Source organism: Phycodurus eques, chromosome 16 (genome assembly GCF_024500275.1).
Source record: "Phycodurus eques isolate BA_2022a chromosome 16, UOR_Pequ_1.1, whole genome shotgun sequence".
NCBI classification, from domain to species: Eukaryota; Metazoa; Chordata; class Actinopteri; order Syngnathiformes; family Syngnathidae; genus Phycodurus; species Phycodurus eques.
This window is the reverse complement of record NC_084540.1, coordinates 4918124-4933333: the sequence shown is the minus strand read 5'-3', so window position 1 is coordinate 4933333 and position 15210 is coordinate 4918124. Positions and strand designations below refer to the sequence as shown.

At 39.5% G+C, this 15210-nt stretch overlaps 1 protein-coding gene across 3 annotated transcripts in view; it reads right to left on the bottom strand.

The window, feature by feature from the left end:
• Positions 1–5130: 5130 nt before the first annotated feature.
• septin12 (septin 12) overlaps positions 5131–15210 on the bottom strand; it is a 104377-nt gene continuing 94297 nt past the window's right edge. For all 3 annotated transcript variants that reach the window (XM_061699662.1, XM_061699664.1, XM_061699663.1), the window contains 6 exons: positions 13760–13897; positions 11191–11308; positions 11007–11102; positions 10491–10587; positions 8998–9049; positions 5131–5782 (listed from right to left, as the gene is read on the bottom strand). In XM_061699662.1, coding sequence (XP_061555646.1) covers positions 5617–5782; positions 8998–9049; positions 10491–10587; positions 11007–11102; positions 11191–11308; positions 13760–13897 — 667 coding nt within the window. In that variant the 3' untranslated portion in view covers positions 5131–5616. The remainder of the gene's footprint in view (positions 5783–8997; positions 9050–10490; positions 10588–11006; positions 11103–11190; positions 11309–13759; positions 13898–15210) is intronic.

The following is a 15210-nucleotide window of genomic DNA, read 5'->3' as shown; positions in this document are numbered from 1 at the left end:
ACTCTGAATCATCATTTCGAAAAATACTGCATATTTGAACCTTCATTTATCCTTGGAAAGCTCGCAAAGCAAGTCTCACCATCTTGACATTAACAATCATCTTCAACATTTTATGAGCCCAATATAAAAAAACAATGGCGGAGAGGAGCCTAAATTCCTTTTATTGCAGGGATATTTAGAGATCAAAAAAGCGCAGACTACAAATTGATTTACTAGAAATAACTACTGAATTTGAGTGAATTGAGCTTGAAAGTACTGATAATATTTCTGGTATTCATGCACAATGGTCCACATGCTTTAGAACAGCTTTCCAGGAACCGAGGACTCACAAATGTTATCACATGGGCGGTTACTCCATTTAAAGTCAATGCAAAATGACCCTCAAATTATCTCAGCAAAACCTCTCCATCAAACAATGGAGAATATTTTTTTCACTTCAAGGTGTTCAGCTTATTTAGTACATTTTCTATTCTTTGCCATGAAAATTTTACCCACAAGAATTTATCTTCAAATAATTTAGTCTTGAGCCCTCTTTTAGTTATTTGCATCTGTAGAACAACAACCAGATGCAAGCATGACACTTGAGACAAATATACAGCCATTTGCCACCCATAAAGGTTGGGGACTAATTACTGGATCAATCCAATTAAAAACCCTTCAATACGTCAATATGTTGTATTGAACTTTGGATGAAGAAGATAACTGCTGTTTTTTAGAACACGTGGTGGTAATATTAAGGCACACATGGACAAATGTGATAATTTGGAAATATACTGCACGTGTATTATTTTAGGCTAGGTTCAAACAGCTCCAATGTTCAGTAGTCGGCAGAAAATAAAAAGCAGACATCTTTCCTTGGATCAGACCAAATAATGAAATAATACTTAATTAAAAATAACAATGTTGGACAACAAAAACAGAACCGGTATGACAGAGATTATTGAGGGTAAGGGCTAACATGCAGTTTGCAATTCTGTAAAGCAACAATAAATTAAACTGATTTGTTTGTATTTCTAACTAATTACGGTGGCCAATAACATTTGGGGTTACATACAAAACGGCAGTTGCAGTGAGATTTACCGTGATAATCAGTAAAGTGAGCTGACTTGAGGATCACATAAATTTGTCTTTGCTATTACAAAATCTACTTTACGCAAAACAATAAGGTTGCTCGCTTGTGATCGGATAACCACACAATTATGAAGAAGTTTGACAATGCTAAAACCAAGTGAAATAGTTGTGAGTCTGTAATCCATTGAATGACAATCTTATCATGGCCTCATACTCAGACTCAAACACAATGAAAATAGTCTCGTCAAAGAAGAAAGTGGACTGCATGGTTTCTATTGTACATACATGCTGTAGCTCTTGCAATGTTATACAATTCCGTACATACATTAGAAAAAGTCTAAAAACCAGAGATCTGAATGCAATGTGAACTAATGAAATCCTGAATTATTGCTGGGATGCTTCTTTAGGGTTATGGTAAGAATATAATTGTAATGCAGTTCTAGTCTCATCACAACACTTTCATAATTGAATGTTGACGCCAAAAAGTCTCTGTAAATTCCAGTGCTGCGCATTAGTGCCCAAAATAGCTTCTGATGAGCTCTCTGCAAGGAAGGCAGAGAAGCAGCAAAGCTTTTAGCAGCCCATACAACACATACATCCAATTTGCTCCACATTGCCCCACAAAATTCAAAGTGAAAGGCTTGTGACGAAACATAAATGTCGATCATAAAAATGGGTCTAACACCACCAGCCAAGCCAAGTTATAATAACATTTCTTTAAGTTTCCAGTTAGACCTGATATTATGAGAAGGTAACTACTGGATAGAAAAGCTACAGCCCCTCCAAAAGTATTGGAAAGGCAAGGTAAATTCCTTTTTTGTTGTTGTTGTATACTGAAGACGTGGGTTTCAGATCAAAAGATAAATATGAGACAAAAGTGCAAAATTCCAGCTTTTATTTCATGGTATTTACAACTAGATGTGTTGAAGAACTTAGGGCAGAGCACCTTTTGTTTGAAGTCAACCACCTTTCAAGTAAGCAAAAGTATTGGAACATGTAACAGATGGGTGTTTCTAGTTGCTCAGGTGTTGCCTTTTAGATTGATTGCTTAAACAATAGATAGTGCTTGGTTTTGGCTTTCGGTTTCACCTGTGAAAACTGTATTTGCTGTTACGCAAACATGAAGACCAGAGAGCTCACTATCGGAGAAAAGCAAACCACTCTGAAGCTGAGAGAAGAGGGAAAACCGATCAGAGCTATTGGACAAACATTGGGCATAGCCAATACAACAATTTGAAATATCCCGAAAGACAAAAACTACTGCTGTAAAGGAGCAACAGACATTGAACAGGTCAGGCAAGGGTATCAACAGCAGTTGATGACAGAAACATTGTGAGAGCTGTGCAGAAACACCCACACTCAGTGACATCACTGCCAACCTCCACAGGGCAGGGTTCACCATCCACTGTTTGAAGAAGACTTCGGGAGAAGAAATATACTGGCCATACCACACGATGCAAACCACTCATCAGCAAAAATAATCAGAAGGCCAGGTTGGATTTTGCAAAGAAATACAGAGATGAGTCAGAAAGGTTTTGGGACAAGGTTTTATGGACTAACAAGACCAAGACTAATCTCTGCCAAAGGGATGGAATGGCCAAAGTATGGAGTAAGAAAGGATCTGCTGATGATCCCAAACACACAAGCTCATCTGTGAAGCATGGTGTTGGTAATGTCATGGCTTGGGCTTGCATGGCTGCTTCTGGAATAGGCTCAGTAGTCTTTATTGATGAACAAACTCACGATGGTAGCAGCAGAATGAATTTTGAAGTGTACAAAACCATTTTGTCTGGCAATTTAAAATGCATCCAAATTAATCAGGAGAAGCTTCATCATGCAACAAGACAATGACCCAAAAGACACTGCCAACACAGCAAAAGACTTCATCAAGAGGAAAAAGGGGAAGGTCTTAGACTGGCCAAGTCAATCACCGGGCATTAACCCAATAGAGCATGCATTTTATCTCCTGCAGATAAAATGTTTGGTGTTTGGTTTGGTGCTGCTACAAAAAAGGACAAACTCAGACTGCAATGGACAATCAAAACTGCTGAAAGGATTGTCGGTACCCCCCCTACGCACCATTGAGGCGAGAACTAAGACAAGGGCGTGCAAAATCCTCTCGGACCCTCCGCACCCCGGTCACCAGCGCTTCCAGCTCCTATCCTCAGGTAGGCGCTACCGATCAATGCAAACTAGAACTAGCAGACATTTCAACAGCTTCTTCCTTCTTGCGATCAACTTCTTAAACACCTAACCTACAATTCCATTACAACATGCTGGCAATTTTTTGACTTGAGTTCGTTGTCACATTTCTGTGGGGCCAATTATGTATTACTCGTGCACTCACTGTAGTTGTCTCGCCATGCTGGACTATTTGCATATACTGGCCACTCATGCCAGAGTAGCATTTGCTCCATTTGCACAGATTGAGGAGTGTCTGCAACTTTCGCACAACCAACATTGTCCCAGATTATCGCACTCCTCGTCACTTTAAACCGCATACACTCCTTTGAAGTCTCGGCGCCCTTTGCACAATGGTCATTGCACCGGACTATTGCAATATTAGTCATTCGAACTGCTCTAAGTGCTAGAGGACTCTGCATCTTTTTGCACAATTGTCAAAAAAAAAAAGAAAATGTACCGGCATTACCAGATAACTAGCAACCCTTTACTGCTCAGTGAGTGGTTTTTTTTTTTGTCAATGTCTTTCTGTGTTCTGTAAATTGACTGACTGTCTGTCGTACTAGAGCAGCTCCAACTACTGGAGACAAATTCCTTGTGTGTTTCTGGACATACTTGGCAAATAAAGATGATTCTGATTCTGACTCTGAAGAGGATACTGAAGGGAGAAACCCTCAGAAACAAATAAGAACTTAAAGAGGCTGCAGTAAAGGCCTGGAAAAGTATTTCAAATAAAGATGAAGTCAATGGGTCGCAGGCTTGATGCAGTTATTACAAGCAAGGGTTATGCCACCAAATATTAAATGTTATTCACTTTAAGCTAATTTAATGTCTGTTCTAATACTTTCGCTCACTTGAAAAGTGGGTGGCTACAAACAAAAGGTGCTCTGTCCTGAGTTGTTTAACACATCTAGTTGTAAATACCATGAAATAAAAGCTGGAATTCTGAACTTTTGTATCATGTTAATCTTTTGATCTGAAACCCAAAGTATACAACAAAAACAAAGGAATTTACCTTGTCGTTCCAATACTTTTGGAGGGAACCCTATGTAAGCTTGAGGGAAAAAATGCAAACAAGAGACTGGACAAAATACTTGTTACAAAATGTATAACTGTAATATAACTGATACATTTGTCTTTTTCAAAGACATAATGTACCCTGCCCCTAGAATCACAGCACAGATGTGACCATTTACTTACTCCACACTTATTGTACAGTGAAAATGAAACAATACGTCATTGCCCAATATCTGATGATGTAAATACTGTATGTGCTATTTGGCTTTATTGACCAGCTCTAGCTCTTCCAGACAAAACTGTTGGCTTTAACATTTAAAAGTGAACTTTAAGCACTTTTAAACACATGCGCAGAGTCAAATGGTTCAATACAACCAGTACTCCATTTACCATGGTCCACATGAAGGTAGGCATGAAAAGGGATCCCTCCATCTGCGACCCCTTCTCAACGTTTCGTATTTCGCCCTAAATTGGGTTTTGAGTTTTATCTTGCTTGATAGGAGGTTTACTTCAGGGGATGTCGTCAACCCTTGTCAACCTATGAAGCCCTTTGAGACTCTTTTGATTAGTCTTATAAAACTAAACTTGAGTTGAAAGGAGAGGAGAGCTGTGGGACTCGGCATACAATTATACGTCATTCTGTCCTGAAAACCCCTTCACTCATTTCATTTAGTTTATTTCTCCAGCCAGTTATGTACACTATTAGTTGAGGTCAAAATTAGAAAATGCAAACAAAATGCTTGTCTTGTTTCCTATGTACAAAGCTATTTTTCAACAGCATGTTGGAAAACTTGACTGTTACAAGACTGGTTGTAAACAGGATCTACAGGGCACACGTGGTACAGCAAGAGTGTAGATGTGTGTGTTTTTAATTCAGCAGGGGTTTTAATGTTGGTTTGGGCATGGTTAAAAGCTGAACGATAATACATTACCAAATGCATGCGGCAATACACAGTAACGGATGCTTACTTGACAGCCACACAGGGTTATCTGCAATTAAGGCCTGGGATGTCAATTCACATTTGACTTTATGACCTTTTACTTTACATATAGCAGAATAGTTGATTTGTATCTTTGTGCCACTCTCGAATCTGACTGCCCTGATTATGCCTGTATACGCAACCATATGACCAGAAATTACAAAATATGTCACATTCAAAAATATTTGCATTTTTAGTCTCCCATAAAAACTTTTATTAAACAATCCAATAGTTGGTCACTGTAATGATTAAAAAAAAAAAATCCCCATCCTGCTTCATGTAGTAAAAATGCTCTATTGTCCCATCGCTCACGTTGAGTACTCGAGATGGGTAGCATCATTTCAGGAGTGCGAGGCTGACGAAGGCATCAGAGATGGCTATCTGATTCGCATTTGTCAGTAGTTCCATTTTCTAGCGGCCAAGTAGAAAGTCCTTGTTCGATGAAATTTATGTTGCACTCGTTGAGCCGTCGTACGCGGTATGTTTCATAATGGACGTTGTGTGTCACGTCTTTCAGGTCCTGCAGGTGAGACCTTGAAAGGAAGAGCAAAAACAAAAGATGGTCTAAGTCACTGAATATTGTTTGACTTCACTTTCTCAAATAGTGTATGTAAGTCAATAGTCATTGTCAGCCAATAATCGTCAAACACAACTCTCCAAACACACAGTCTCCAACACTTCCCAACAACCAACAAAATTGAATTTCCAACATTGTTCGACACATGTGCCAATTGCCAATCTAAAGCTACGTCAGATTGCTTAATTAAGGGATGCTGCCACACTAAGTAAAAGTACAAACAATTGCCTGCTCTCCCTAAATTCTGTGTAAAAATGAAATTGGCCTTATTGTGGGATCTCCTGCTGTAACTGTTATGAAGCTATTTTGTGGAATCTCTGTGTAAAAGAGGCTAGAGTGGCAGCCGGTAACGTTGATACACATAACTATTCAGTTTTGAGCTGATTTGCCCTCTTCGGACCAAAGTCAGCAAAATTATTATCTGATTATCTGATTATCTGATGGCTCTAAAGATTATCTTGACAGATTATCCTGTGGTGTAAAGTGTGTAAATGGATTTTATTCACCCTGATGTGGTTGTAACATTCAGAGCGGAAAATTATTAATTCATTCATTTTCACGTTTCGGGGGGAGGCTTAGCTTACTGCCCCTTCAAAACCGATCAATAGTATGTTTTCAGTTATTCTATGAAAATGCTATGACTTGCTTTTTCCTCACTTTATTTCTGAAGTGACATTAAACAGATCTGTCACAAATAAGAATTTGCATCCAGTAGTGCTGCAATTAGTAATCAAGTATTCTACTGACAATTCTATTGGTATAATCAAGTATAAGGATAAAATATATTTTTGCTTGGTTAAATCCCAGCCATTTTTCAAAAGAGAACCCCCCTCTGCACCTGCCATTTTAGACAATTTTGACCGATCGTTCAAGGCACACAGAATAGTGTGTTCTATAGCTCTATAAACATGGCACCCACCAAAAGAAAGACTAGACATTCATCTTTTAAACAAACAAAAAGTTTGTTTTTACCTTTTTCCGTTCTTTAGTAATTAGCGGTAGAACATTGGTAAATTATACCAAAATTCTAAATTGTATGATGCACTTCTGCCATCTAGTGTCTGTTTTTATGGGCATTAAAATTGCTCTTAGGCCTAATCCTTTGGAAAGAAGTGACATCAGCCCCCTCTGAAAAGCCTATGGCGCAAAAAACAAAAAAGACGTAAAACAACGTCTTTGGGATAAGGTGATCAAGTTTTAAAAGACGTAAAACTAGTGATCATCTTTCCCTTTGAATACACGAGAAAATGAGAAACTTCACTCACAAATGAAAGACCAAGCGGTTTTTCCTTTTTTCGATAATCAACAGTATTTTTCTTAAATTCACATTGTGCATATAGCAGCAAACTGCATTTTCTTGTCAACCAACATTTCTAGTTAGGCAATTTCAAACACACGTTAATTGTCGTCCTTTCTGTGTATGTTAACAGTGGTTCTTGGAATGTATACCTTTTTTAACTGCCCCATTTATTGCTGATTTATATTGTTTTTTTTTTTTTTTAGTGTGACCATCAGAGTATTAACTGTAACGATAATAAGAACTAACTACAGTAATAATAGTGTGGTACACTTTGATCTAATAAACAATCAGGAAGATACGCAGCATTATGTTGCCACTTTTCATAGATCCCCCATTGTATATTATAAGTGATGCATATAGCTGTACAGGAAGCGCCGAATTTTGGTTTCTCAGTGGTTTAGTCAAAGTAAGAAGTCTTTTCAAGTCAATGGGTTCCAATCTAAGTCAAGTCACGAGCCATTGCTGTACAATTCCAACTCAAGTTGCAAGTCTTGTAACATATTGTCAAGTCGAGTCTAAAATCATCTGGACTGGAGCCCACTTTTTGACGAAATATCGTATTTTCAAGAATGTGACATCTTGCAAACATGTTTTCTTGCCAGGATTTGTGTAAGCGATAACATTAACTACTCTATGTGCCTTCCTAGCACTTAGCCATTTTATTAATGACAATCTTTCAGCTAACGAACACTGCAGAAGATGTGACTTGTTTGGAAATTGAGGTGAGCAGATTGTCAAAAAACAATGCACATGCTCACTGAAGTACAGGACCACCTTTTATTAAGCAGCCTAGCACCCCATACTCCTGACTGCCTCTAAAAAAAACACACATGTAGTTCAACGTTACTCAAGTTTCCTTTGCAAAGGGAAACAGCTGGTTACTGTCTCAACATTACCTCTCTTGAACCTGACTGCAAGTCTTTTCTGGCGCATGCACCAGTTTAATTCCAATCAGACCGTACGCTTAAGATGCTAAAACTACACAGGCAATACATCTGAAGAAACTGAATTGAGCATGTACTAATTGCCAGGTAAATTGTAATCAGAGGTGTATATCGCAACCAGATTAGTTCCCTCACGTTGCAGTTAAATAGAGAATAGACAGTGTCTTATGTAAGTGATAATACCTGGTAATCTTTGCTCACTTTAGTTCTTCACAACACCACAGCTCAGTTGGGACTAGTGAATTAAGCCTCTGACATTTACAAGTGAGCCTAATAGATTCAAACATTAATTTCAAGGCTCGACAATAAAAACATTTGGTAGCTGCTAATCTTAAACACTTGGGAGTTGAGAGGCGAGCAACTACATGCGCATTGTGTCTATCTGGAAAGAGTCTCTAAACTAGCCACTAGAGGACACAAGCCAGTGTATTTCAAGTGCCAGTAGGTAAACCAGGTATGTAAAAGTTGGATCAGGAAGGGAATCTGGCATAAAACCTTTTCCAAACAAGATATAAACCCCAAACCTAACTTCCATACTGGATCAGTTGTGTTCCGAGTTAAGTATGACTGCCAAGAGCGCTGCTGACCTTACAGGGTGCTGGTGGATATGGAAGACGAGGATGATTCACTTTGGCAACCCACAACTAGGGTTGAGCCGAAAGGTGAAGAAGAATCTAGGAAAAGTTTCTCATAACTCCTATTAAAAGATCTTGACTATTTAGCTGCAGTATGTATGAGACACATTTAGAGGGTTGCTGTTGATCTTAAGACCCCCATAAACTGGACATCATCAAAAGTGATCATATGAGTGGTCTTTCCCTTTGTGGTCCCTATATTGGTCCTCAAAAACTCACACCCCATCTCCTAAAAAAAAACAAAAAAAAAAAACAATATTATTCATATTATATTCATAGAAGTCAAGCTCACCTGATAAGGAGATCTCGCAGATTGGCAAACTCACAGTGTGCCACATTTTCAACTGTGAAAAGAAGGATAAAGCAGCTCATTTGTTGAAAAATTGATCAAACCATATCATAATAATATAATTAAAGTGGATATATTATGGAGAATGGACTTTAAGTTGCTGGTTTATGAATAGGTGTTTCTCCGGGGTGCCTGCCCACCCATCAAATGTGAAATTACACCACAAAATAAATCAGCTTAATAAAACAACTTCAGCGGCACATACTTTTACTTTTTTGAAGTTGTCGACATATGAGGAGGGATAAGATTTGGGTGGGTGAAATTTGTGCCAACTACAAGAATCCACACACAAATGAACTCAAGTAACTATGAATTAATTTAATGTGATATGACCGACAGTCACATGGACCTATATCCTAAGTCCACGTGTCCATCATAGATCCTTTAGGCAGCATTAATACAACATTACAATACAAGTTCACAACATTCATGGTGAGATTCTACCATCCCTCAACTGCAATCCTACACACCGATAGAAAATCAATACAATTACTTTTCCCAGGCTAGAATGTCAGTATTTCTGCTTTCTAAACTGGACTGGCAGCAGACTGTATTCATGTTGGCATGCATGCCACAACAGTTTTACTGTTCAACAGGGGAGTTTTGTATACTGCCACTGTGGTTCTTTGTATTATGATGAATATCGATTGAAATTTTCAGTTGGGCAGAACAAGATTTCAAAGGGAAAAGAAAAGGAGATGATAATGGAAAAATTAAAATAAACAAAAGACAGGAATAGCTGTAAGAAAGCTAAGCAGAATAAATCATTATACGCATAATACAATGTCACATTGGATAAGAATATTTTACGGGGCAGTAGTGCTATACCCTGTGAGGGAAGAACAGGACAACGTTGAGACACATTTCTCAACAAGAACCAGTAAGTTGTAGGTACTTAATTTATTGTGAAGTGGTTTAGATGGTCCCCTGTCTCATCTGTCTTTCTGAATGTCATTCGGTTGTGCTGTAACGTTTTGTTACAAATCATTTCAAGTTTAATTGTAATACAATTGTTGCTCCAATATTATTGTTAAAATAAAGATATCAAATGTTTCTGATTATTTTCTGTCATCTAAAATCCCCCAAATCTAAAAACTCAATTAACAGATTCTTAATTTCACCCATAGTGGAGAAAGGTTTAGTTAAATGCTCATCCCTAATACGGGCTGATTCATTTTACAAGTTCTTGCAAAGGGAGACAAATCATTCTGTCCCCCAAAATATCCTACTTTAGAAAATTTAGACTAGATTGATGATTATGAGTAAAACTGTTGAGAGCAATATGTCACTCCCGTGAAGATATCAGGGTACATTGCTGCGGTGAAAAGATTCTTTAGACAAGTCTGGGTTTCACGTTATGTGGAATTACTGAAATCGCTAGTGGTCAGGAAAGTTATTAAAAAAAAAAAAAAAAAAAAAAAAAATCCTCTCCTCACCTTCGATAATACCCCACTTGGTTTTGCGTCCCAACACCTTGTTTCCGTTCACCTGGTGCTCCTTGTCGGTCCCCACCACTGCGAAGGGAATGCTTTCCTGGATACAAAATATAAGCACATCTCACTCAACCACTGACGATTTGATGATTTTCAGGACACTAATTCAAGTTGTGTTTGGTTGCTCTGGTCGACTTATTCATGATACTCATTTATTTGCCAACCATTGAGGTCCCATTAAGTCTAATTAACATACAGTTGTTTTTTTTTTCAATAAAACCCAATTCATAGTTACAACTGTCCAACTCTTTCAAAAGCAAGATGAGCACAAGAACTCAAAATGTGTTTCGCTTAAGGATCAACCTAAAGGAAGGTTGCGTCTATTATGTGGACAGTTTAAACAGTTAAACAGCAAGTGATGTTTTTCCTGATCTGAACCCTTGGCACTGCACAAGAATGCACTACAAACAAAGTTCCTGCTATGTCTTGGCCAATGAAGAACAGGGACTAGGCTCCTACCCTGATCCTGTCATTGAGGAAACGCTCCTCTGGATCCTCGTCGTACTCTTTCTGGGGATAAACACAAATCCCGTTGCCTGCCAAGTCTTGCCTTATCTATTAGTGATTCAAAGGTGAAACAAGACAACTTGAGTATCAAATGTATGCATGTGTACGTGTATCAGTATACAGTATGTGTCCTCACCCTCTCCTTGAACTCCTCTCGTTCCTCAATGGTAAGTGTGTCAGCTTTGGCAATGACAGGCACAATGCTTACGATCTTTCCCAATCTTTTCATGAATTCGATATCGATGAGGCGTAACCTGGACACACAGTACATCTCTGGTCAGTTATAAGAAAGTAGCCACTTGTTTTCATTTATTGTTGGATCTGTGCATGACTGATTAAGTCAACAAAGTTTTTTTTTTTAGGACTTGCAAGTTTCTTCCAGAGAAATGGGCGGTCAGCAAACAATGCTATCATCAATTTTGGTCTGTTGATCTGACCTGTTATAGAACCTTTTAGGTAGCATACTGTATAGTACTGTACTGTAGTTGGTGAGCGAGGGGAACAAGAACAGGTCTGTGTCTTGTTTGTATTGTATTTATTTATAGTGTATTTGCTTGTCTTGTATCTGACAGAAGCCTCTTCCCAGTGCAAGGCACTTGGAATTTGCTGAGGATTAGGTTAGACCTGGTGTTGCTAATTTCGTGGAACAGCGTACCCCAATGCATTGAAAAGATGGATGTCTGCTGGTTAGTGTTCACAGGTGACTTTGATCCTGTCCAATTAAAGCGGCTCCTTTCATTCATTCATTCATTCATACATTTCCCATATCGCTTATCCTCAATAGGGCTGCGGGGGTGCTGGAGCCTATCCCAGCTATCTTCGGGTGAGAGGTGGGGTACACCCTGAACTGGTCGCCAGCCAATCGCAGGGAACATATAAACAAACAAGCAAGATGTGGGAGGAAACCGGAGTAGAACATGCAAACTCCATACAGACGAGGCTGGAGTTGAACCCTGGTCCTCAGAAATGTGAGGAAGATGTGCTAACTAGCCGCCCACCGTTTGCGCACGGCTCCTTTCATTCTCTTTAAAGGCAGCGCGCGAGTGGCACACTGATAGTAGTTTACATGCCGGAATAAGAAACTGATTTGGTCTAGTTGGGGATGTTGAAGTGCGCTTTACAAAGAATTTCAAGCAGATATCCATGGCCGGATGATGTTAAATCGGAGGAAATCACAGATCTGCGCCGTGAAGTGGGCACTTGGAGCCCACCCAGATTTCCGTGCCTATGCCACCCCATAGATGTGCCACGGCCAGTGGTGTGATTTTAAAAATAATGATGATGATGATGATGATAATAATGCGCTCAATGAATTGATTTGTACAATAACTCAGAGGGTTCGATGCACGCTGTTATACTGTATTAATGAATGACATACAACACACATGTCCGCAAGGCTCACATATATGTATGCCTGGCACTTCAATCATCGTCACCAAAATCGTGTTAGATAGCAGTCTACGTTGCGGCAAAAGTTCGACATGGTCTGAGCACGCATACGTTCAGACCGACTTTCTGCCACCAAATTGTTCGTATGCCGTGGGTGGATGTCAAAGGACACACCCTTGTTCCGCTGGTACGCCTATCTTGGCGCAGACTGTTCTGCCAAATTGGCAAACACGCGCAGCGAGCCTGGCGCTTGCACGAAAATCAGGATATGTCAGTTTTGTGGTGCTCCGCTTGACCATCATTAGCTGGATACTGCTTGTTAAAACATTTTGCAACATGAAGTCTTTAAAGGCGATTGTTTTTGCGAAGGGTAATTATAAAAATGAAGAAAAGGAAGACTTTGCTTCGAAAATAATATGAGAGCGGCACCAAGTAGAAGCCATACATTTCTGAAGATGTCTCTGTAAGGCAAAAGGCACATCGATTGGCAGTAAATATTCATTGAGTTATGTTTTTGTTTATTTTGTGAAATTCATGTTGTGTTGTGGCGGCCAACTGGTTAGCACTTCTGCCTCACAGTTCTGTGGACCGGATTTCAAATGCGGCCTTGCCTGTGTGGAGTTTGCATGTTCTCCCTGTGCCTGCGTGGGTTTTATCCGGGTACTCCGGTTTCCTCCAACATCCCAAAAACATGCATGGTAGGTTAATTGAAGACTCAAAATTGCCCATAGGTTTGAATGTGAGTGCGAATGGTTGTTTGTTTATATGTGCCCTGCAATAGGCTGGCGACCGGTTCGGGGTGTACCCCGTCTCTCGTCCGAAGATAGCTGGGATAGGCTCCAGCACGCCCGCGACACTAGTGAGGATATACGGTACGGAAGATGAATGAATGAATGAATGTTTTGTTGTTTTTATTCTCTGAACACAGTGAGTTTGATTATAATCAATAAGCAGTTCATTTTCTTCACTTATAAAAATATACCTATATTTTGAATTTGAAAAAAATATCACATTTTATTTTTCCAATTATAAATCGTTCCATGAATGCATGTATGAAAGTGCGGGGTTCAGTACTTCACTACACTACTGTGCGTATATTTACTATACCACATAAGTACAGCCCTAAGTGATATTTACAGTATGCTTTTTCAGGGCCAGATGTTGGAAAGGATTGAAAATTATTCAATTCATTATTAAAATTTCTGAAAGAGGGCTGTGGCTGTTTCATCACAATATACAAAAACCACTATGTAACCGTGACTTTCTGGAAAGAAAGAAAGGGGATACATGTTTTGTGTTGAGTGGAGAGTTTTTACCTGTGTCCTGTCGCAGCCAAAAAGTAAATGCAACAGTGGACTCTTGTGTCAGGTATTCTCCGCTTACGGTTGACATGCAGCTCTTCTCGCAGATATTTCTCATACTGCTCGTTGATGTATTTCACAATGGGCTCCCAACTTGAGGAGGGCAAAAGAGTCGGGATAAAATGTAATTGAGATATGGTATACGGAAATTTAAGAAAAACAAATAAATCAAATGTACAATATCTCCCCAAATCATACAGCAAAAATACCCTGCTCTTACCAATCTAAAATTACATTGTTTTGCTTTAAGAAGGAAAAAAACACATTGGACAAAATGACTCAGCTTCATCTGATTTTCTGATATGGGCTTAAATACAATACGGAGTACTGTATAATAATAATAATAATAATTCAGGCGGCACGGTGATCGACTGGTTAGCACATGTGCCTCATAGTTCTGCGGACCGGGGTTCGAATCCCGGACCCGCCTGTGTGGACTTTGTATGTTCTTCCCGTGCCTGCATGGGTTTTCTCCGGGAACTCTGGTTTTCTCCCACATCTCAAAAACATGCATGGTAGGTCACTTGAAGTCTCTAAATTGCCCGTAGGTGTGAGTGTGAGTGCGAATGGTTGTTTGTTTATATGTGCCCTGCGATTGGCTGGCGACCAGTTCAGGGTGTACCCCACCCACACTTAGGCCTCTCGCCTATGGGCAATTTAGAGTCTTCAATTAACCTACCATGCATGTTTTTGGTATGTGGGAGGAAACCAGAGTACCCAAAGAAAACCCACAAAGGCACGGGGAGAACATGTAAATTCCACACAGGCGAGGCCGGATTTGAACCCGGGTTCTTCGAACTGTGAAGTAGACCTGCTAACCAGCCGTCCACTGTGCTCCCTAATAATAATAATAATAATAATAGTAATAATAAATTTTATTTTAAGCACCTTTCAAAAAGACAACAGTAAAATAGTGGCTAAAATCACACAGCGAGAAAATGAATAAAATTGTAAAATTATGTAAATACGCATGAATATACATATATGCATGTGTGTGCTCAGATCTTTTAAATCCGATCCCTCCCCGTTTTTTCCAGGCATACCCCAGGGCTCCGTTCCTTATATTAATTTTTTTACCTCCTCCCCATTATATTTTTCCACGGCTTGACGGATGACACCCAGCTCTACATTTCTGGTCAACCAAGTTCAACACTTCCTCCCTCTTCCCTTATCTCATTTCTTTCAGAAATCAAAGCCTGGTTCACTTCCAATTTCTTGAAACTCAGCAGCGATGCAACTGCATTTCTGCTCATCGGAACCAAAAGCACCCTATCCAAAGTAGACAGCTTCACCCTTACAGTACTCAGTTCCTCAGTCGCTCCTTTCCTTCAGATTAAGAGTGACCCCCACACTTCCGCTATTCTTGTCCACAGCCTTGTCACTTGATGCGGGCATCAACTACCGTG